The sequence below is a fragment of the Emydura macquarii genome, unplaced genomic scaffold, assembly GCF_026122565.2.
Source record: "Emydura macquarii macquarii isolate MOO-44397 ecotype Brisbane River unplaced genomic scaffold, CSIRO-AGI_Emac_v2 contig_1692, whole genome shotgun sequence".
Taxonomy (NCBI): Eukaryota; Metazoa; Chordata; order Testudines; family Chelidae; genus Emydura; species Emydura macquarii.
Genome location: NW_027131829.1, coordinates 2,249,309 through 2,270,710, shown reverse-complemented (window position 1 = coordinate 2,270,710; position 21,402 = coordinate 2,249,309). Strand labels below are relative to the sequence as shown.

The 21,402-nt window shown below is 57.7% G+C and overlaps 1 protein-coding gene and 1 long non-coding RNA gene across 2 annotated transcripts; one reads left to right on the top strand and one right to left on the bottom strand.

Moving 5' to 3' along the window:
- Positions 1–16,887: 16,887 nt before the first annotated feature.
- Positions 16,888–18,184, bottom strand: LOC137158492 (uncharacterized). Its single transcript, XR_010921434.1, has 2 exons — positions 18,012–18,184; positions 16,888–17,477 (listed from the first exon to the last, which is right to left on the bottom strand). It is a non-coding gene; the product is annotated as an uncharacterized lncRNA (long non-coding RNA).
- Positions 18,185–19,041: 857 nt separating this feature from the next.
- FZD2 (frizzled class receptor 2) lies at positions 19,042–21,161 on the top strand. Its single transcript, XM_067556269.1, has one exon. The coding sequence runs from the start codon at positions 19,355–19,357 to the stop codon at positions 21,035–21,037; it is 1,683 nt and encodes a 560-aa protein (XP_067412370.1). The 5' UTR covers positions 19,042–19,354; the 3' UTR covers positions 21,038–21,161.
- The last annotated feature ends 241 nt before the right edge of the window (positions 21,162–21,402 follow it).

Below are 21,402 nucleotides of genomic sequence, written 5' to 3'. Positions count from 1 at the left end.
GCAGGATGTTTAATATCCCTTCCAAGGTGGAGATTCTTGCATTCAGAGAAATGTCCGATCCCCTTTTGAATCATGCTATGCTCTTGGCCTCATTGGCGTCCTACGGCAAGGAGTTCCACAGGTGAATTACACTTGGAGTGACAGAATATTTCCTTTCATTGGCTTTGGATGTCTCGTCTTTTAAGGTCACCGAATGTGCCTTTGTTCTTGTGCTGTGAGAGGGGAGAACAGAGACTCCCAATCTCCCTTCTCTAGGCTGGTCATTATTTATAGAATTTTACCACGTCCCCTCATTCATCTCCTTTCTAAGGTAACAATCCCAGTTGTTTCCATCTCTCTGCACAGGAGAGTTTTCCCAGGCCCTTCTCTGAACTCTTCCTGTTCTGCAATGTCCTCTTGGAGAAGGGGTGACCCATGCTGCAGTGTGCAGGCCAGGCTGCCCCATTGCGTAGACTAATGGCGTTTTAACATTCTCTGTATTGTTCTTCAGCTCACTCCTGATGCATCTCGTTTGCTTTTGCACCCCCAGCCGCACATGGAGTGGAGGTCTCTATGGAGCTGCCGACAGGGGGCCCAGGTCCCCTCCCTGAATTGAAGCAAGCCCCCCAGTCGGTGGGTGAGAAGCGCATGGCGACGGTTGACAAGTTCCAGGCTGAGAGGCCCATATGGGCCGACCTGGGTCCATCTATCACCCCGGGATGAGTGTGCCCTGCATGTCTCGTGGTTCTAGCGGACAGAGAGACAGGACTCCCGGTACCGGAAGGGGGTGGGGTAGTGGGGGGGATGGGAGGCTCAGGACTCCTGGGTTCTCATCTCAGCGCTGGTAATGGTCTTTCTTAAAGACTCTCTGCAGAGCAGGGCTGACACAGAGGGTCCTTCCGGGGGCAATGTTACCTATAAAACTCCTGGAGCCCTTCGGCTGAGAAGGACAAAGGGCTGTTATTTGAGCCTTCACACCAGTTTCATATTCAGCCCCCCCAGTCCCAGGGACATTGCCCCCCGCCCCAGTACAGGCTGGCTCTGGCATCCTGGAGTCCCAGCTCCTGGACCCCCTCTTCCCCCCGCTCCGCTGCTTTCTCTCCCCTGCACAGCATCACTTCCCACCGGATTCTCTGGGAAACCCTGCCTTGGCAGAGGAGACCTTGCCACTGGAGCTTGGATCTGTTGCTCCCTTCCCCCCCCAGTCCCCAAATCCCCCTGCTCCCCTCCCCCTCTCTGCCCCTGCCCCTGGCAGAGGCCTGGCCCCAGGAAGTCACCCTTTTGCTGGGAGCTGTTAAGCGAGCCCAGGGGGCAGGGAGCCAGGGGTGGGGCGGGCGCAGGCTCTGGGCGTTAATCCCTGATGAGGTCTGTTTGTAGTTCAGATGCTTGTAATTCCAGACCCAGCGGGCCTGCTCCGAGGGGGAGGGAGGGTGCCTCCGGCTCCAGTGTAAACGCTGCTCTCCAAGGGCAGGGGCAGGGCCCGGGCCCCACTGAAATCAGCCACCTGCAGCTCAGAGACGGACCCTGTCTGGGGGGTGATGGAGTCCAATGGACCCGGCGCTGGGCTGAGCGTCTGGAAACCTGAGCTCTAGGCCTGGCTCCGGCCTGCCGGGCGACCCTGGGCCAGTCCCTTCCCCCTCTGGGCCTTTGTCCCACCCGCCTGGTGGGCTGGGAGCTCCTGGGCAGGGCCTGGCTCTGCCAGGGTGCACGTGCAGTGCCTGGCACAACCTGGCCTGATCTCAGCTGGGGGCGGCTGGGTGCCATGGCAATAGCTGAATGCTTGGCCCTCACTCACCCCCATTGCTAACCCAGCCTGAGCCCCTGGGGGCAGCCATGTCAGCAGCTTTAGCAACACCCACGAGCTGCTGCCATCCTCTGCATCCCCGGGCGCAGGCCTGCTCAGGACAGGGATGTTACGGGCGGGCCCAGAGGCTCCAGTCATGGCGCGGGCCCCCATCACCATCATGTCTGAGCCCCCATAACGTGCCCCCTGCTAGTCCCATTGCACAGAGGGGCCCCTGAGCCCAGGGAGACGTGCTCAGGCAGTCTGTGACAGACAGGGAACTGGCCCAGCTCTGACAAGTCCCAGGTTAACAGGCTCGGCGCTGGGCCATCCTTCCGCCGTGCTGGGAGCCGCTCAGACATCGAATAAAATGTCCCTGCCCCAAAGGGAAAACGCCTGAGCCTTGACTGCCCGTAACCCTTCCCTCCGAGCACTCCCAGCCTGGGTAAAACAACGGGCGGGGGGCTGCCTCCGACTCGTGGGTAACCTTGGACAAAGGGGCTCCTGTCTGTGCCTCCACGCCTGAGCTGAGCTCCCAGGGCGCTAGGGGCAGCTGCCCCAGGGCTGAGGGCTGTCTAGGAACCTCCACGTCATGGTCTGGTCAGGCCGTGAGCTCCCCAGGGCAGGGCCAGTCTCCTCGACCCGGTTTACACGCAGCCTTCGCACTCGGCTTGTCGTCTCTTCCACGGATGTAGTTACGCTGGTACATGCCTAGCGTGGCTGTGGTTTATACCAGGATAAAGGCGCCTGTGAGCAGAATACCTTATTCTCCATCCTGAGGGGAATCCCTGTTCCAGAATGCGGCACCTTTATACGATATAACGGCCTCCGCTCGAGGGGCATTGTACCGCGTTCATTGGGCTGGGTCCAGTTAAAGCAGTGCCCTTCATGTGTGCAGACAAGGCCTTACAATTTGCGGGTGTGCAGCTCCCATCACAACAGGGGCCTGGTCTCAGCCAGGGCCTCCGTATGCTGATACCAACGATAGATTCGTTGACAGAGTCCAAGGCAGAGGGGACCATCATAATCGGCCTGTCTGATCTCTTTACAGCACAAGCCAGAGAGCCCCACCGAGGGGTTCTAGCATCAACTCATGTACTAGTTTGGCCAGAAGGTACCTTTGAGGCAACTTTCAGCATCAGGTCTTTAATCCACACAGTGTCATACGCAGCTGACAGGCCGACAAATACTGCGCCCGTCTTTAATGACACTGAGTCGCGGGATATCTCACAGATAAGAGATGACTTCAGGGAACTCAGAACCATGCCGAAGAAGATTGTCCAACTGATCTTCTCTGAGACCCTTCCTGTCCCATGAGCTAAGGAAGACAAAAGGCAGAAGATTCTGGGAGTGAAGCACAGGCTAGGTGAGTGATGGAGGGTTTGGGTTTGGTGGAACATTGGTCCACCTTCTATGGGGAGAGGAGGTGGCAGAGTTTGGATGACCTCCACCTCATTAGAAGGGGAATGAGTCTCCTGGGGGCCAGGCTGGCTAGAGAAGTCAGGAGGGGATTAGACTAATAGCAACCAGGGAGGGGAAAGGAGGAAAGATCTGAGCACTCAGCACAAAATCAAGATGTTGAAAACAAAATTATGGGAGGAACCAAAGGACACGAAGAGAAGAAATTCCTGAGCTGCCTCTACACCAGTGCGAGGAGCCTGCAAAACAAAGCAGAGGAAGTGGAATTTCTCGTTTATGAGCATAACTGCGGTGTCGCTGGTATCGCTGACACCTGATGGGATGATTCACGTGACTGGACTGTTCATCTCAGTGGCTGTTTGCGGTGTAGTTGTAGCCATGTCGGTCCCGGGATATTAAAGAGACAAGGTGGGTGAGGAAACATCTGTCATTGGACCAACTTCTGTTGGTGAGAGAGATAAATACCCCGAGAGAACTTGCTTCAGTATGGAAATAAAACCCTCTGACCACACCCCCAACCCACACTTCATGGGGACCCCATCCTGAATGAAATCTCTCCTGAACCCCCATTTCAAGCCTTCAAAAAAAACCCACTTCTCCAAGCTCATCATCAGAAGCAAGCTCCCCACAGACCAGGAGACACCAATTCAACACAGCACCAGACCTGGCCAGAACAAGAGGTGCAAAACCTGCAGCCCTATCTCCACTGCTACGATGATCAGCACCCCCCACCACATACCTTTCAGGATCTATGGATCTATCCCACCAGAGAGATGGACCTCATCTAGTGCACTCAATGTCCCAGTGACAAGTATGCGGGTGAAACCAGACAAGCACGACGCACAGGAAAACGATAAAAGATAAAAACACCCTGTCACCTGTGGGCAAACGCTTTTCACAGAGCGATCACTCTGTCCCTTTCAGTCCTCGTCCTCAAAGGAAACCCGCACAACACTTTCAAAAGACGAGCCTGGGAGCTTAAATTTATAACTTTGCTCCACACCAAAAATCATGGACTCAACAGAGGTACTGGATTTATGGCTTATTGCAACAATCTGTAGCTGACCCCTTCTTTTTGTTCTGTGACTACAGAGGTGTTAACGGGCCACTCTACCTCGAATGGTCCCTTACAACACGTGCTAACCACTCACATTAAACACTCTGTTCCACCTTGCATTTAGCTGATGCTCGGAGCACCTTTCCCAATGGAAGAGCTCAGAAACCTTGTCTCACAACAGAAGTCGGGCCATTAAAAGATATTCCCTTCCCCTGCTGGTCTCTCTAATATCCTATATAACCTATTTAGGAAGGATTGCTTGGAGGAAGAGGGGTGGATGGGAGGGGAGAGGCATTCTACCAAAAATGGCATTATCTGCTTCTGAGTCATTGAAAACTCGGGAGAAAATGATCCTGAATGCTTGAACTTAGGATCAATGTCCTAACAGAGCAAGCACAGGATGGGGGTACTAGTTGGTGTCTGCGTCAGACCACCGAGTCACACTAGGGAACGGGATGACCAGCTCCTTATCCACCTATCTACAATGTGTAGGAAACAAAAGCTACCTGATGATGGGGACTTCAATCTGAGTGACACGTGCTGGAGGTTTCATGCTGCCAGGACTAAAACATCCTTGGAATTTCTAAACGTTAATTGGAAGGCCTCAAAGCACATTACAGAGCTGGGTAGGTGTCATCATTAATCCCCTTTTACAGATGGGGAAACTGAGGCACGGAGAGGGCTGTGACTTGCCCAGGATCACACAGGGAGTCACTGCAGAGCCAGAAATAGAACCCAGGAGTCCTGACTCCCAGTCTCTCCTGCTGAACCCCCTAGGCACCACTGCTTCCCAGACCGTGACCCCACTGCTGCATGTGGCTGGGGTTCTTAAACAGCCCCCGGGTGCCAGTCTACACCAGGCTGGAGTGTCACAGATCTCCACGCAGCTTTGCTGCAGGTGCGCCTCAGCGCCAGGGCCTGCCACAGCCACACAATGTGACGGGGCCTGAGGCTTCCAGCGAGCAAAAAGAGAAGCAACTCTTGGTGCAGGACCCCGCTGAGCACGATTGTAACTCCGCTGGACTCTGCAACCGCAGTGAGCTAACGTCAGATCTGTGCAGGGCTCACGTGTCCAGTGCTTACAGCAGGGGATCGGGCGCCAGGTCTCCTGGGTTCTAGTCCCCGCTCTCACGAACTCACTGTGTGACTTTGGCCAGGTTGCTCCCTCTCTCTGTGGCGTAGCTACCCTGTCTGTAAACGGGCATGATACAGGGATTCAGCGGGCAGGTGCTGGGCAGGGGGCTGTGCCCGGGGTAAGAGTTGATTTCCAGAGAGTAGCTGTTGCTGAAGTATGTGGAACTGCCCAAAGCCTTTTCCAGCCTATAAATAGTTCCCTCTAATCTGCCCTTGGGTGTTTGTGTCTCTGTGTACTTTACAAAACTGAGCACAGAGGAATTTCACTGGGAAGCCTGGTGTGGGGTGGGGGTGGGGCAATTTTCTGCCATATGGGACAGGAAAAATGGGCTGGGGCTGGGCCTGGGCCTGGACTCCAATCCCTACTGCCAACAGCCCCCAAACAAGCCAGGCTGGGACGCGCGTGGCTCTGGCCCAGCTGGCACTGGATCCACACGCGGCAAACCCGGCTCCCCCCACAGCCACTCGCTGGAAGGCCGAGGTCGCCACCACGCACGGCATCACTTCGGTTCCATGCCCTCCCGGTTTGTCTCTGCGTCCTGGCAAGCCCCGTTCCCCCCCCGAGTCAGGCACCCCCTGGTGCACAGCGTGGCCTGCCCTGGATGCCCCGTCTCCGGCCCATCCCTACTTCACCCAGAGAAAGGAGCTGTCACCCTTACTGGAAACATTACTGCAGCTGTGCTCCCCCCACCCCCACCCTTCCCTGTGCTCCCCACACCCCCCACTCCGGCCGGCCACCACACCAGGGTCAGGGAGGGCCCTGCCCTTGCACAGTGGAGATACCAGTGGGGAGCTGAGCCTGGGGAGCTGAGCCTGGGGAGCTGCCCTTCCAGCCCCCATTTCACATGCATCCCCCGCCACACCCCAGGCATCTCCCCATTCCCCCCCCCCCCATCCCAGGTCTCTCCCTGCCCTGTCTGCAGATTCAAGGCCAGGGTGGGGCTGTGGAGGAACAAGCCCGGGGCCAGGACTCCATGCCCACCCCAGGACCAAGGCCTGGGCTCAGACATTCCCTCGAGCTGGCAGGTTAGGCTCACACGGGGTAGAGCAGTGCGCTCTCTCCCAGGCCCCCCAGCCACCCCCCACTGGCTCCGTGTCTCCCTGACTCACAGCCCCGTCCTGCCCTGGCAGAACAAGAGACCAGGGGTCTGAGCTCCCGCCTCATGGGGAAAAGCCCATCTCGGTCCAGCAGCCAGCTCGGAAGGAGCAGGAGGCCCCCACACCATGGCCGGAGTCGTTCCTGGCCTGCAGGAGAAGCCGCGGACCCCACCACCATCCTGATCAAGGGGCAGCAGAGAAAAGACAGTGTCAAATCCCTGTAGCATGAAGGATTTCGCTGACCCAGTTCTGCCCCCAGAATCCCCCCCCAGTCCCTATCCCCGTCCCCTTACTACTCAGCGAGGGTCAGTGGAGTTCCACAAGGTAGACGCCAGCAAGGAGGCAGCGTTTCCTAGTGGTTGGAACAGTGGCCTGGAAACCAGGCTCTCCTGGCTTCCGCTCCCAGCTCTGGAGGAGGGGCTCGCAGACAAGCGCTGAAAACAAGTGAATTCTGGGTTGGGCCGAAACGTCCCGTGGGCGGAAAGTTCCGACAAACCCATTTAGAAACAAGACTGAGCCCAGGAGCCCGAGCTCCAGGGCTTCCAGTTCAGCCTTAGGCCCCCGGTTCCCCATCAGCACGAGATCCCAGGGCTCCCTGCTGCCGAGGCGGGAGCCAAGCCAGGGCTTCCAGGTGCCCAATTGGGCAGCAGTGAGCCCAGAAGCGCTGGAGGCCCAAGCCCGGGGCATTCCACGTGGTGGGGTTGGCCTAGAGCCACAGCCCCTGGCAGCCCCGGCTCCTGGTGAGCTGGCCCGGAGCCAGGCAGGTTTCCAACGGCGTCTTGCCCGTTTTCCACTGGAAGTTCGTTGACACGGGAACATCCCCAGCCAGTTCTGCTGTGCAGGGATCAGCCAGAGTTCTGTTCCTGGCGCTGCCACATACCCCCCCCCCTCCGTGGCCTTGAGCAAATCCTTGCCACCTGCTGTGTGCCTCAGTTTCCCCGGGAGCCCCTTGGGGGGGATGGCACTTCCCCCGCCTTTGTAAGGCGCTCAGAGGCTGATGGCAGAAGAGCGTGAGATTGGCACAAAGCGTTAATCATTTACACAGCCCTGCTTCCCCCGCGCTGCCGGGGACGATGCTGCGCCTGGCGTGCGGAGAAGCCGACGTTAGCTGGCTCGCTGTGCTCTTACACCGGGGGAGCCGTCGCACTCACCGCCTGCACAGCACCACCTTCGCTCCTGCCCCCTTCCCGCAGCTGCCGAGCAGCCGCGCATCCGCTCGCATGGTTTATTTATAGCCCCAGGCGAGGGAGGGGGAATTCCTCCAGGGCCCGTTCCCTCCGCGCGGTGGGATCCTTTCAGAGGCAGACAGGATCTGGGAATGCCTGGGAAGGGATTCCCGGCCATTTGCCCAGAGATTCCTGGGTGTGTTTCCTGGCCCATGGAGTGGGGCATGTTAAGGGGTCCTGCTGGAGGGCACCTCTTGTTGTTCTTTAGACTGAGGAAGCCCCCAAGCTGGGACGCAGATGGCCCAGCCGCCTGCTCTCCGGACCGTGGTCCTTCAGCTTGAGCCTTTCCCTGGAAAGCTGGTCTTGCCCTGAAATTGAATCTCCTCCCCACCCCACGCCAGCCGCCCACTCCCAAGTTCCCGTGCCCCAGGGCTGCTCCACCCCACCAGTGCTTGCCCCACGCCAGCCGCCCCAGGCCCAGGTTCCCGTGGCCCAGGGCTATTCCAGTTGGATTGCATTGGACAGCGTTAGGCCAGGGTACAAAGCAGTCACATGACCGCCGTTAGGTTATTAAAGGTTTTGGCTCTTTAAAACTCGGCTGAGCAAATTTGATCTCGGCAGGGAGGATGCAGAGCTGACTAACTCCTTTAATTAGGACCTCCAGCCCTCCCCCCCGGCTCCCAATTTCCCATCATCCCACCCCTCCCAGCCTGAGCTCCCCTCCCCCAAAAGAAATGTCCGTTTCCCTGATCTCTCCAGGGCTGGCAGCGGGGGAGAGAATTCCAGGGCCTCGCCGGACAAGCGCAGCTGCCTGCCCACAGCAAAGGGCTGGCTTGTCCCTCGCTTTCTGTCCGGCAGCCTCGACTGGGTCATATGAGGCCCCTCAGCTGTTCTGCTGAGCCAGGACAGCAACTGGGGCAGGGGGTGAGACGGTAAATTTGATTAACTAGTCGCATGGAGATTAATCTCGCCGCTGACTCACAGCCACAGGGCTGTGGTTAGAGGAAATGTGGGCAGACGACCAGAACCCCAGATCCAAACGCTCCCAACGCTCCGGGAGCTTGGATCCAGAGTTGAACTTTCACAGCTGGGCTCCGGGCCGACGTCAGGATGGACGGGTGGGTCGGCTAAAGCTGCCTGCAAGGAGATTCCTTCCGATCCACACACAGACGGCCCAATTCCCCAGAGTTCAGCGCCCATTTAGGCACCTAAATAAAGGCGGGTTTTGCCAAAGGAGCTCAGCTCCCAACCTGCACCTGGACGGGCTGAGATCTCCGGCGAAATCTGGCCTCTGATTTACGTGCCTAAAAGGGAGTTGAAGTGTTTGGAAAAGTCTGGCCTTAGTGAGCATAATGTGGGATAAGGGGGTGGGAGTGGAGTTTGCGTCAGTCTTTCGGGAGGAGAGCTATTACCAGCAAAAGGCACTGAGCAGCCTTCAGCTTCCAGTCATGGCGGGGCTTCCCCGGCTCTCCCTGGTCCCTGCTGGAGCAGGTGAGTTATGTCTCATGAAAGTAAGAAGCATCCAAGTAAAGGGGTAACCCCCCCTTGCCTCGGCCTGTGATGCTGCTTTCCTCCATGCAGCCTTTCTCTCTGGGGCTCCTGGTCGAGCTGGGCTGGACCTTTTCGGTTTGCCTCGCCCGTGTGGTTGGTGTCTCCAGGGAGGTTTGGTGTTTAGGGGGCCTGACTGGGGGGGAAAAGGTGGGAAGTCACCTGGCAGCACTGGGGCGGGGGACAGCTTGTTAGAAAATGGAAAACAAGGGGAAAAAATTAGCTACGCCCCAAACCCAACCATCTGTCAGTCTCTTTCAATAAATAGGATCATTTTGTACCTTCTTCACTCGCAAACCAACCCCCCAAGGATCCTGTTCTCCAGGGAGGGGAGTTGAAACCTTTACGGAAAGTTTGCGATGCAAAGTTCTTTGCAGCCGACAATCGAGTCCCGTGAGAAGCAGGCACCAGGTCCTGCCTCGTGTGTTGCCAGAGTAAAAGAAGCACAGCTTGGGAAATGCCCTGGGACATGGGATCTCCTGTGACCGAACAGAGCCGGGTTTTATCAGCCAGGGCGTTTCAGACAACAGGGGCTTAGTGCGGCCTGTCTGATCATGAGTCACCCTCTCTGCTTTCCTTTGTCTGTGCAGATCTAGTAGCTCGTCCTAAAGACAACAGGAGAATCTGCCAGTATTTTCGCTTCTGGGAGCTAGACTGACCTGGACTTGAGGGGGGCTGAACTTGATGACCTCTCGAGTTTCCTTCCAGTCCCACATTTCTATGGTCGCGTGAAAGTGAATGTAGGCCCGCCCACTGAGTGTGTCTTGCAGATGATGCCACAAAAGCCAAGGTACCTGCTCTGCATGGACATTTTTAGGGCACTTTTGGTGAAGGCTGCGGTTTACCCCAGTGGCCCTAGCGTCCCAGCGTCCTTAGCCACGCTGCCCCCATTCTCACCTCCCCTTTATGCACTTTGCAAACTGCCACTTCCCGCGGCGGAGGTGGCTGCAGCGGTGCCATGTCCAGCCTGCTCAGTGCAAGCCTGACTTTTGCCAGGATTGTTTCTGGGTCCTCCCCCACACCGTTGTCTGTAAGAACTCTGGGCTCAGTGGGGTGAAAGGTGCAAGACTGGCTGAAACCAGAAACTTTTCTCCGACCCCCACTGAACTGTGGATTATTGGACTGGATGGAGCCCGGATCTTACCCACACCTGGGTTCTGGGTTCTGTAAAACCAGATCCAGCATCCCCGGCTCCTCTCTACAATATATTCTTGGTGTGAAAATCCATTGCATTGGACAGAAAATGTGGATTTAGGGTTAATATGCTTTGATTAAACAATAGGAGCTGGATTTCTCTTTCAGGAGCTATTACTTAGATTGTCAGCTCATGGGGGCAGGGCCATTGTTCTGTGTCCGTACAGCGCCTAGCACAGTAACTGAGGCTCCTAGGCATTACTGCAATTCAAATTAACTAATTAATTAATAATCTTTGAAAGCAGAGCTGTAATCATGTCATTTGCTAATCACCAGACAGCAACGTTCAGCATAGAGATCCCCACTACAATTTGCAAGCAATGGCTGCAGGAATCGCTTTGTTCCTCATTGAAACGCCAACTGCTCTGGGGTGGAAAGGAACAGCTGCTTAAAGATGAGTTTGTGGTGGACAATCTAGATTTGTGGCCTTTTTTGCTTCTTTGTTGTACATAAAGAAACACTCAAAAGTGTGGTTTTTTTAAACCTTGGAATTATTAGTAACACTGAGTCTGGTCTTGCTGCCTATTGCAGGACTTTTCCTTGCAGGACCCAGAGAAATGGCCTGAGAGCTTTCTCTCCTCTCTGAGGGGCATATGGGGGAGCTTCAGTTTTTAACACAGTGAACTTTTCTTCCAAGTGTTTCTTGGGCATTTGAGTTATGAATGAGTTAAAAACCAAACTGCATTTTAGACAGTCTGAACAAGAAAATCCCTCCCCATCTCAGTTAACCAGTTTTCACTTCCTGGGGAGCCATGATGTTATAGTCCCACCAGCTCTCTTCCAGGAAAAACAAGACTCAGATTTCTCATGAAAAACAACATGTTTTGGGTTTTATTTATGCATCATGAAGAAGCAAAAAGGGACAATCCACACCCCCACCCCGATCTTCTTCTCTTCCCCTATACTCCCATTCACAGCAGTACTTCACAGGGGTTTAAAGCTAGGAATTCCAGAGGCGCGGCGGCAGCTAATTGTCCAAACCCCATTGAAATGCAGTGGAAGTTGGACACCTGACCTGACTCCTTTAGGTCCCTCTGAAAACTTCAGCCTAAAATACCAAGGTCCTGGTGTTTCTGGGTGGCTAGTGATTGTGGGTGCCTCAGTATTAGCATGTCCAACCGGAGGGACCTTAAAGGGGCCTTGTTTTCAGAGGGCAGGTGCCCAGCACCCCTACAATCCAGGATTCAAACGAGGCAGGAATCTTGTATCCAGCTGGAACTGTAGGAGAAGGGGCTATGAGGGAGGCAACATGTGTATAGCTGGGAATTTTGCCATCCCACGTCCCCCAAAAAGAAGCAAGCAAGCTCTTCCCCCTTCCGCCGGGGGGTTGCATTAGACTAACGTGCAAGGCAGCAGCTGCTGGGGGATGGGGCGGGCTGACACCAGCCAGAATCTGCTCTGGGAGCTGCTGTTGTTTGTCTGATCGGGGAGCAGCCCTCAGTGGGGCAAGCGGACACGGGGCCGCGGGCGTTGCCACCACCGGCATGGCTCTGGGCTGGCATTTCAGGCTCTCTTTGACAATCGCATGCCAACCGGCAGGTTTGAGCCAGGGCCGCAGCACACGGCTGGCTTGCAGGGGAGCCAGGGGCTGGGCGAACGGGATCAGAGCAGAACCCCGGGCTCCTGCACAGTGTCCTGCGGAAACATGAGCAGCCTTGAAATGCAGCCGGGGGGCCGCGGGAGGATGTGGAGCGCCCGCCCCTCCTCCCACAGGAAGCAGGCCCCCACCAGCGGTAACGTGGACAGGGTCGCTAATCCGCGGGGTGCAAGCCTCTCTCCAGTCCTCACATGGCGAGCCCCGGGAGGGAAGCAAACCCAGCAGCTCTGCCTCCACACAGCGGGAGCGGGCCCATCCCAGGAGCCAGCCGGGATCCAGAGCCTGCTCCCGCTCTGCCCCTGCACGGCCGGTGACTAGCTTCTTCCAGCAGCCAGCCGTCAGTCCAGCCCCAAGTCACCGGGGTGGGTCTGACCGGGATTTGCCCCGTGGCCAAGCCCTGTCCCCAGTGCGGTCAGCAGGGCCAGGATCTGCCCTGAGGTCCATGTCCTTCCTCGGGGCATCTCCGCTGCATCCCCCTTTGCTCCCTGAGGCCAGGGACTTTCTGTCTGTGCCAGGCCACACCCCGGCTGAGCTCCAAGGGGGGCCCCGCGACCCTCTCCCATCCCCGGAGCTGACAGCTCTCCTGCTGGGACGCTGGGCACGGCAGGGTAAGGCGGTGCCATTGCCAGGGGCCGGAGGTGCACTAGCGGGGTGGCCGTCTCTGCACGGAGCCTGGGGTGGGTGCGTGTAACGATGGCCATGGGCCCTCAGAGGAAGGGGCCTGGCCCCTCTGTCGTCCCCCCCTGCGGGCACCCCCAGGCCGGTGTCTTCTGCCCCCTCACGGCCTGGCAAGCCTCTGGCTCCCTGGAAACAGGTCTCCTGCGTCAGCGCTCGGAGGAGTGCAGCCACGTGCACACGACGCCAAGCGCGGCTCAGGGACCAGGGGCCGGGCGAGAGCGTCGCCTGGGCCCCGGGAGGAACAGCAGGGAGTGGGGGGAGGGAGTGGGGGATCCCCTCCCCCGGCCTGGCCCATCACCCCCTACTCCAGTAACGCGGGGGAGGGGATCCTCTCTGCAATGGCTCTCTTGCCCCACACTCTGACCGCACCGGCGAAGCGAGGTGCTAGGGGTGTCGCGTCATTGCAGCTCCCACGCCCGGGGACTCTCCACGTTCCCCCCCAGGTCTGAGGGGGCTGTGGGGCGCCAGGGGGCAGAGCCCCTCTGGAGCGGAGCTGGCCGGCGGGCGGGGGGCAGCGCGCGGCTCCAGCCGTAAATCAGAGTTTGTCTCGAAGTATCGAGTTCCCCGCGTCTTTGATTTCTGGAGCCCCCCCTCTCCCCTCTGCCCCTCCCCCAGGAGCCGCACGATGGTTTCAATTACTCTCTGAAAAGCAGTGGGGCCTCTTTTTCAAGCCAGCCTGGGTTTCTCTGACTCACAACAAAAGCTTAAGTTACAGGAAAGAGAGAGGCAGGGAGGGAGGGAGGCAGAGAGAGAAAAGTTAGGAGAGAAAGAAACAGGCGAGGAGGAAAGGAAAGGAAAGGACCCCCCCCCCTCCAAAAAAAAAAAAAAAAGAAAGAAAGAAAAAGAACAGAAAGCAAAGGCTCTGCTGAAGCAAACAAATAACCAGGTGCCTGAATGAGCTAAAGCGGCCGCTTTAAACCCCGGCGACGCAGGGGGGAGAGGGGAAAGCCGTGCCCGTTTGTTTGCAAACTGTCCTGATGTCCAAGAGGCAAAACTACGATGCAACAGAAAACTCCAGCCCTCAGAAAGGCCTCGGCCGGCAGCCTCCTGGCTTCCCTCCCCCTCCCCACTTGCAGCCTGGGCAGCAGCAACAGTTACGGCCCGTGCCCAGGGTGTGGGCATGCAGCTGCATCACCGGGATCTCCACCCACCACAAAACAGCATCAGCCGCCAGCCGCCACGATGCAGCCCAGACAGTGAGCTGCTGCACGGACTGGAGAAAACCCTGGTGCCCGCCATGCCTCTGCCCATCACACCCCCTCCTCACTGCAGTCACTTTGCTCTGGCATGACCGGGGCAGGGAGCCCTGCAGGCTCCTCTCAGCCCATCATGCTGCTGCAGGCACAAAGTCAGCTCGGCACAGCCCTAGCCTCGAGGGCCCTGCCTCGGGATGTGCTTCGGGGGCAGGAAGCAGCGTGGCCAGCGTCCCCAGGCTAGGCGAGGCGCAAACCCTACCCCAGCCAGGGGCTGCGCTGCCACAGAGAGGGCTGTGGCCTGGGAGCTCACCTGGCCAGTCTTCCTGCTCCCATGGAAACCAAGGGGCCCTTTGTCATTGATGTCACCAGAGGCCAGGCCCTGCCCTGATGTCCAAGAGACAGAACGCAATGGAGAATAACTCCTCCGGTCCTGATGCTGCTCTCTGAGCCAGTGCCAGGGCCAGCTTTGAGTTCTCCGGTGAATGCAGTGCCTGTGCAAAGCACGGGCCTGACCGCTCCTCTAGCCACAGACCGGTACAGCATCGGCAGCTGCAGCACCTAGGCTGGCGGCTCTCTGGGGCAAGGACCATTGGTGTTCTGTGTTTGTACAGCACCTAGCACAGTGGAGCCCTGGTCTGGGGCCCCCAGGTGCTACCGCAATACACATAATAGATAATGTACAGCACCTAGCACAGGCGGGCCCTGTTCCATGACTGAGCCACCCAGGCGCTACCGTGGTACACCTAATAGATAACGTACAGCACCCAGCACCATTAATAATAACAGTTGTGCCAGTGTTCCCCTGCTGCCCTGCCCAGGAACCCGCCTCTGTGGCAGAGCCCCTTCCAGAGACCAGGCTCCGTGGCCAATCCAGTCTGCAGCTCACCTGCTGAAACTGCCAGCCAGGATTCCTAGTCACGGTGGAGAGGGCGAGTCAGCTAGGGACTGGTCCATGAGCCCTGACCCTTTTCAGCTTTGGATTCCTTGACTCGGGGGGCTTTGTCCCATCTCCGTCCAGTGGGACTGTGGTCCCTAAATTACCCGTTGGAAAGAGAAAGGCCCTTGAAGCGTATCCATCAGAGAGTCTCTCAGCAGCAAGTTCTTGATGTACGGAGTCACACCATGATTTCTGGGTAAGGTTAAATTATAAACTCTTTGCTCGTCATTTGCCAGACGCTTGTGCAGAGCCCAGCACAGAGGGGCCCAGAGCTGATGTGAGGTTCATCTGCAGTATAAATGTTTACTAGTGATAGGGGCGGTGGTAAGAGATCTCGGGTAACATTAGTGGAAACAGAAGTGCTCATCTGTGTGTCATAGACTCTGTATGGTTAACAGAAATTCTCCTTTAGCTCAAGTGGCTGGGGACTGTGCTCTTGGAGCGGGAGGATCTGAGTTTTACCCCCATGGCTGCTGTGAAATCCTGAGTGGCCACAGTGCCTACCCCAGACGTGCTGACGGGAGACTCGCCGGAGGGTTACGTCAGGGCTGTGACGTGGGTCTCAGATCCTTGGGTAAAATGGGGTGATTAGACACTGACCTGCAATTTCCCAAACTCCCAGTCCACCCCCTGGCGGACAATGAAACAGGTTGGGCTGGTGAGTCCGGCATTAGACTGAGATGGCTTCAATTCCCAGCTCTGAGCCAGCTTCCCCGTGGGACCTCGGGCACATCAGGTGGGGCCAGCTTTTCAAAGGAGCTCGGCAGACGACGCCTGCCCACCTGGAGCCAGAAGAGCTCAGCTCCCAACTAGGCGCCCACACAAGGGCCCGAGGTGCCAAAGAGCCGACCACCCAGCGGGCTGGTTCGGACGCCCGGCCCCGGCTCTCTCGGCCCCCCACTCCAGCAGAGGGATGGGGACACATCCTTGGTCTCTCTCATCTCTTTGGGGCAGGGAGTGTCTCTTACACACCAGAGTCTTGATCTCCTTGGGGCTGCTGCTGTTCAGCTTAATAACGAGGCCTGGAGAACAGAAAACGTGCCTTCGCTGGCTGAGCCTGGCTCCCGAGTCGCGGTAGCAGGGAACGTGGTCCATCTTCAGCTGTGGATCAGAGGAGACCTGGAGGAAAAGGGAAGGCGCCTGCGTGAGGGGCGAGGGCTGAGTGGCCACAGTGCTTGGAGGCTTAAAGAGAGTCAAGTTGCAAGGGGCAAAAACAGGCTGAGAAAATGATCGGCCCCAGCCCTGCCCCGAGGGTGGAGAAGGGGGAGTTTGGGAACGTGGCTAGGGGAGGAGGAAGGCGAGAAGGCACGTTGCAGCCATGGAGATGCTGAATGGGGGCGCGAAGAAGCAAGAGACAAGGATGAAGCGCTGGGTCCGTCAGTGGGGGGGCGCAGGGGGCCCTCGGCGAGGTGCCTTTCTACACACACCAGGGGAAGGCAAATGAGCCCAGCCTCCAGCAGAGCCTTCTGGCCAGGTCCTGAGATCTGCGCCCAGCCCCAGGCACTTGTGAAAGGGAGCGATGCTTGGAAATCCGGGCGCCTGCCAAGGCCTGCAGCACCTCTGAGGGGTCCTGCTGCACGCCCGCCCTCCCCCCCGAGGGCTGAAATTTCACTCCAAAACGAGCCATGGGAAAAGTTTTCCCCACATAAACCTCACCCCTGGGGTAAAACACCCAGCAACCCGCGCAGCCAGCTCCTGTCATCCTGCGAGTGCCGGAACAGGCAACTCTGCTCCACTCGGCAATGGCTCAACTAAATCAGTACAAATCCCGAAGGGGCCGGCTCCCCGCTGGAGAAGGCAGAGCACCCCTCTGCAGGGACTCCCCCGGGTCCTGACCAGTGTGGGGAGCAGGCGGGAGGGGGTCACTGTAGGACTGCTCCCCCCAGGCACTGTTCACCGGTAAGAGAAGGGTTCAGAGTAGGGTGACCAGATGTCCCGATTTTATAGGGACAGTACCAATATTCGGGTGCCTGTTACCCCCCACCCCCAACTCCATTTTTCACACTTGCTCTCCTCGCCACTGGACACAGCTTCACTATCTGGACCAGCGTGATTTGGCCCCGTTTAGGAGACGGATAAACCAGAGCCAGAAACTAGTCTGAAAACGCAGGGGCTTCCTTTCTCCACCCCGTTTGCAATCGGGAGCTCCTCTGGATGCGGAGCTCCGAGTCCAGACAGAATTTCTATGCCAAAGCGGCTGCCCCTCGGCACCTTCCGAGTGAAAGCGCCAAGGAAAAGAAACGGCGCAAACACCTCATGTTGGGCTGTGGGTCTGGGGCGCTAAAAGCTCAGCCTGGAGTGGGCTGGCACAACTCGAGGTGAGAGTGATTCCCAGACTCCTCTTTACAGAGGCGATAGAGGGAGATAATAAGGAGCAATGCAAGGAGATTGCGAGGAGATAAACCAGAGACCCTTCATTACTGAAAGCTCCATTGCATCCTTTCCCCCCGCCCCCCCATTTAAAATAATCCCCATTACTCGGAGTGTCTTTGCAAAGTTGGGCAATCAGTACATTCACAGTGCCAGTTAATCCTGTCAGATCGCAGGGCAGACATCCCCTTAGCAGAAACCCGACCAATATCAGATGTAGGATTGATTCATTTCTTGCAGCAAAAATCCCCCAGACTCAAAGGCTTTGCTCCCAGATGCGGACAGGCTCCCGCAGTAAAACTTTTCACAGCCCTCAACTGCCTAGAAAAAAAAGGAGAAGTGATTAACTTTAGTTTAAGACCTACTTGTTAATGTGCCTAAACTTTGCTTTGCATAATTAAGATTTACTCTGGGAGCAGCAGTCTCTTTCCTTTAAGGCTGTGTCCCAACCCTCCTCCCCCCTCTGCCCCCAAGCTCTCCAGCTTGCTCACAGCAACATGGTAAAGAATTTTCTCACTTTGAGGTGCCACCGAAAAAAAGGGACCATAATGGAGTTCTTTGTTAGCGAAAAGGGACAATTATGTGGCAGTGAACAACCTAGCCATTAAAGAGAGTCTTAAAGAGACAGAGCCCCATTTCACAGAGGGCTTTTGGGGGGGTGAGGCTCGAGTATAAACACTTCCAAAATGTTTTAAAATAAATAATTATATCTGATATGGAGGTATAGATCATCAGGCACGTGCGTCTTTACACACAGACACACATCCAATTCTCCCTCTGTGTTTACATCTGTTAGGTTAGCGATATAAGAACCATGCAGACTCCGGTCTATATGGTCCAGATCCTGCAACGTACATTGCTTCACGGATCATCCCCTGCACAGTCCCGGGTCAGGCCAGCATGTAGAGCTAGTTCTGCTTCTCCAAAGGTAGGTGCTTAACTTTCTCCCTGGCTCTCCCAGTGCAGCACGTTAAGCACGTGCCCAGTCTCTGCAGAATCAGGACCTAAAATAGTGATCTTTTTAAAAAAAAAAAAAATCTGTGAGCTGTCCCAATATTTTATAATCCCCCAATAATTTAAGAAAAATATATACAATTGTGTGTGTGTGTGTATATATATATATATATACAATTGTAAACCTGGATGCTGGGGGGGGGGGAAGGTGAATGATGATTTCAAAGGGATTTTACAAATGGATTTTCCTACAAATGTCGCTCTTTAAAGGGTGCAGGCCGAAATCCAGTCGGTGTGTGGAAGGGTTTTATCCCTAGGGAAAGCAGCACAGGGAGAGACAGAGAAAGCGAAAAAAAACCAGCCAGCCCCGAAAGAGGAAACTTGGGAAAGGGGGAACTGACAGTGTCTGTGGGTCTGTCTCTGCAGCGAGAGAGCTGAGCCGACTGGGATGGTGGCGAAGGACTGAAAACACCCAAACTTCTGCTGCAATTCACGGACGCCCTGGCCCGGCGCTGGCAACGTGCGGGCTGGTGTGTGCTGTCGCTAGGAAAGTTTGCGTGTGTGTGTGTGTGTGTGTCTGCGCGCGTTTCGCAACGTGCAGCTCAGGACCCCGTCTCCAGTGGCGGGGCAGGGGCGTTTCCGGCCCGGGCGATCAGTGGAGCTGCAAAAATCACCATCGGGCCGGCGCTTGATACGAACTCGCCCCTTTAAAGAAGCCGAGTCGAGGGGCGGCGTTCCCGGCCTCTCCTCTCCGAGCTCATTAGGCTGCGGTTGACCAATCCTGCCCTCGGGGCTGGGCCCGGCGTTTGAATCTGATTGGGCCAGAGGAAATTTTGGGAAGGGGCTTGAGGGCCCGGGCCAGGCTGTTTCAAGGCCCCCGGGGGGGCGGAAAGGGAGGCGGGGGCTGGCCGGCCGGGCGGGGGCGGGTGGATTCTGCGCGCTCCGGGCTGGGGGGCCCCCTTGAAACCGGCTAATTGGGGCTGAGGGGGGCTGGAGGGAGCCGCACAAAGGAGGCAGGCAGCGCCGGGACTGGGCTCGCCGCTCCGGCTGCGGGCAGGGCAGGGCAGGGCAGGGCAGGGCGCCCGGCGGCTGTCCCGGGACTCGGCTGCAGACTCCAGCCCCAACTTGGCCGGGCCCAGGAGCGGCGCGGCTGGAGGCTCGGCTCGGCTGGGCTCGGCGCGGCGCAGCGCTCGTCTGTCCTGCCGGCGGCGGCCGCGTTCGCTGAGCTCCGGGGCGGCGGCACCATGCGCCCGTCCAGCGTCCTGCACCGCCTGGCCTCGCTGCTGCTCTGGTTGAACGTGCTGGGTCGGGGCCGGGGCCAGTTCCACGGCGAGAAGGGCATCTCCATCCCGGACCACGGCTTCTGCCAGCCCATCTCCATCCCGCTCTGCACCGACATCGCCTACAACCAGACCATCATGCCCAACCTGCTGGGCCACACCAACCAGGAGGACGCCGGCCTGGAGGTGCACCAGTTCTACCCGCTGGTCAAGGTGCAGTGCTCGCCCGAGCTCAAGTTCTTCCTCTGCTCCATGTACGCGCCGGTGTGCACGGTGCTGGAGCAGGCCATCCCGCCCTGCCGCTCCATCTGCGAGCGGGCCCGCCAGGGCTGCGAGGCGCTGATGAACAAGTTCGGCTTCCAGTGGCCCGAGCGGCTGCGCTGCGAGAACTTCCCCCGCCACGGGGCCGAGCAGATCTGCGTGGGGCAGAACCACTCGGAGGAAGGCGGCGGCGGCGGCTCTCCGGCCCTGCTCACCAGCGCCGCCCCGCTGGCCGGCCAAGGTACTGCCGGCGCGCCGCGCTACGCCAGCGCCGAGCACCCCTTCCACTGCCCGCGGGCCCTCAAAGTGCCGGCCTACCTCAACTACCAGTTCCTGGGCGAGAAGGACTGCGCCGCCCCCTGCGAGCCGGCCCGGCCGGACGGCTACATGTTCTTCACCCAGGACGAGGTGCGCTTCGCCCGCCTCTGGATCCTGGTCTGGTCCGTCCTCTGCTGCGCCTCCACCTTCTTCACCGTCACCACCTACCTGGTGGACATGCAGCGCTTCCGCTACCCGGAGCGGCCCATCATCTTCCTGTCGGGCTGCTACACCATGGTCTCGGTGGCCTACATCGCCGGCTTCGTGCTGCAGGAGCGGGCCGTCTGCAACGAGCGCTTCGCCGAGGACGGCTACCGCACGGTGGTGCAGGGCACCAAGAAGGAAGGCTGCACCATCCTCTTCATGATGCTCTACTTCTTCGGCATGGCCAGCTCCATCTGGTGGGTCATCCTCTCGCTCACCTGGTTCCTGGCCGCCGGCATGAAGTGGGGCCACGAGGCCATCGAGGCCAACTCGCAGTACTTCCACCTGGCCGCCTGGGCCGTGCCGGCCGTCAAGACCATCACCATCCTGGCGCTGGGGCAGGTGGACGGCGACCTGCTGAGCGGCGTCTGCTTCGTCGGCCTGCACGGCCTGGACCCGCTGCGCGGCTTCGTGCTGGCCCCGCTCTTCGTCTACCTCTTCATCGGCACCTCCTTCCTGCTGGCCGGCTTCGTCTCGCTCTTCCGCATCCGCACCATCATGAAGCACGGCGGCACCAAGACGGAGAAGCTGGAGCGGCTGATGGTGCGCATCGGCGTCTTCAGCGTCCTCTACACGGTCCCCGCCACCATCGTCATCGCCTGCTACTTCTACGAGCAGGCCTTCCGCGAGCACTGGGAGCGCAGCTGGGTCAGCCAACACTGCAAGGGCCTGGCCATCCCCTGCCCGCTGCACTACACGGCCCGCATGAGCCCGGACTTCACCGTCTACATGATCAAGTACCTCATGACCCTCATCGTGGGCATCACCTCCGGCTTCTGGATCTGGTCCGGCAAGACGCTGCACTCCTGGAGGAAGTTCTACACCCGCCTCACCAACAGCAAGCACGGCGAGACCACGGTGTGAAGAAGGGGGCTCGGAGAGGGACTGGCCCCCACGCCCAGGCAGGAGCCGGTGGGGAGACGCTGACCCAGGCAGAAGGGGGGAGAAGGGGAGAGAGAGGGGGAGGGAAAAGTATTTAAAACAAACTTTTTTTTTTTTAAATTAAAATCTAAACCACCTTTGATTTAGGTTTATTAACGTCTAAGGGTGTCTTGTAATTAAAACTTGTAAATAGCCTTTGTAAATTTAATTATATATTTCTATTTAAAAAACAAAACAAAACACACCGAGATCCAGAAACTCTCCGGCAGGAGGAGGATGGCTCTCCCCCTCTCTTTGGTACTAAAGTATTGGGGGTTTAGTTTTTTGTTTTTTTTTCTTTCTCTGAC

Excerpts from the sequence above, each read along its gene's own strand:
- FZD2 (XM_067556269.1), top strand. The coding sequence starts at position 19,355 with ATGCGCCCGTCCAGCGTCCTGCACCGCCTGGCCTCGCTGCTGCTCTGG.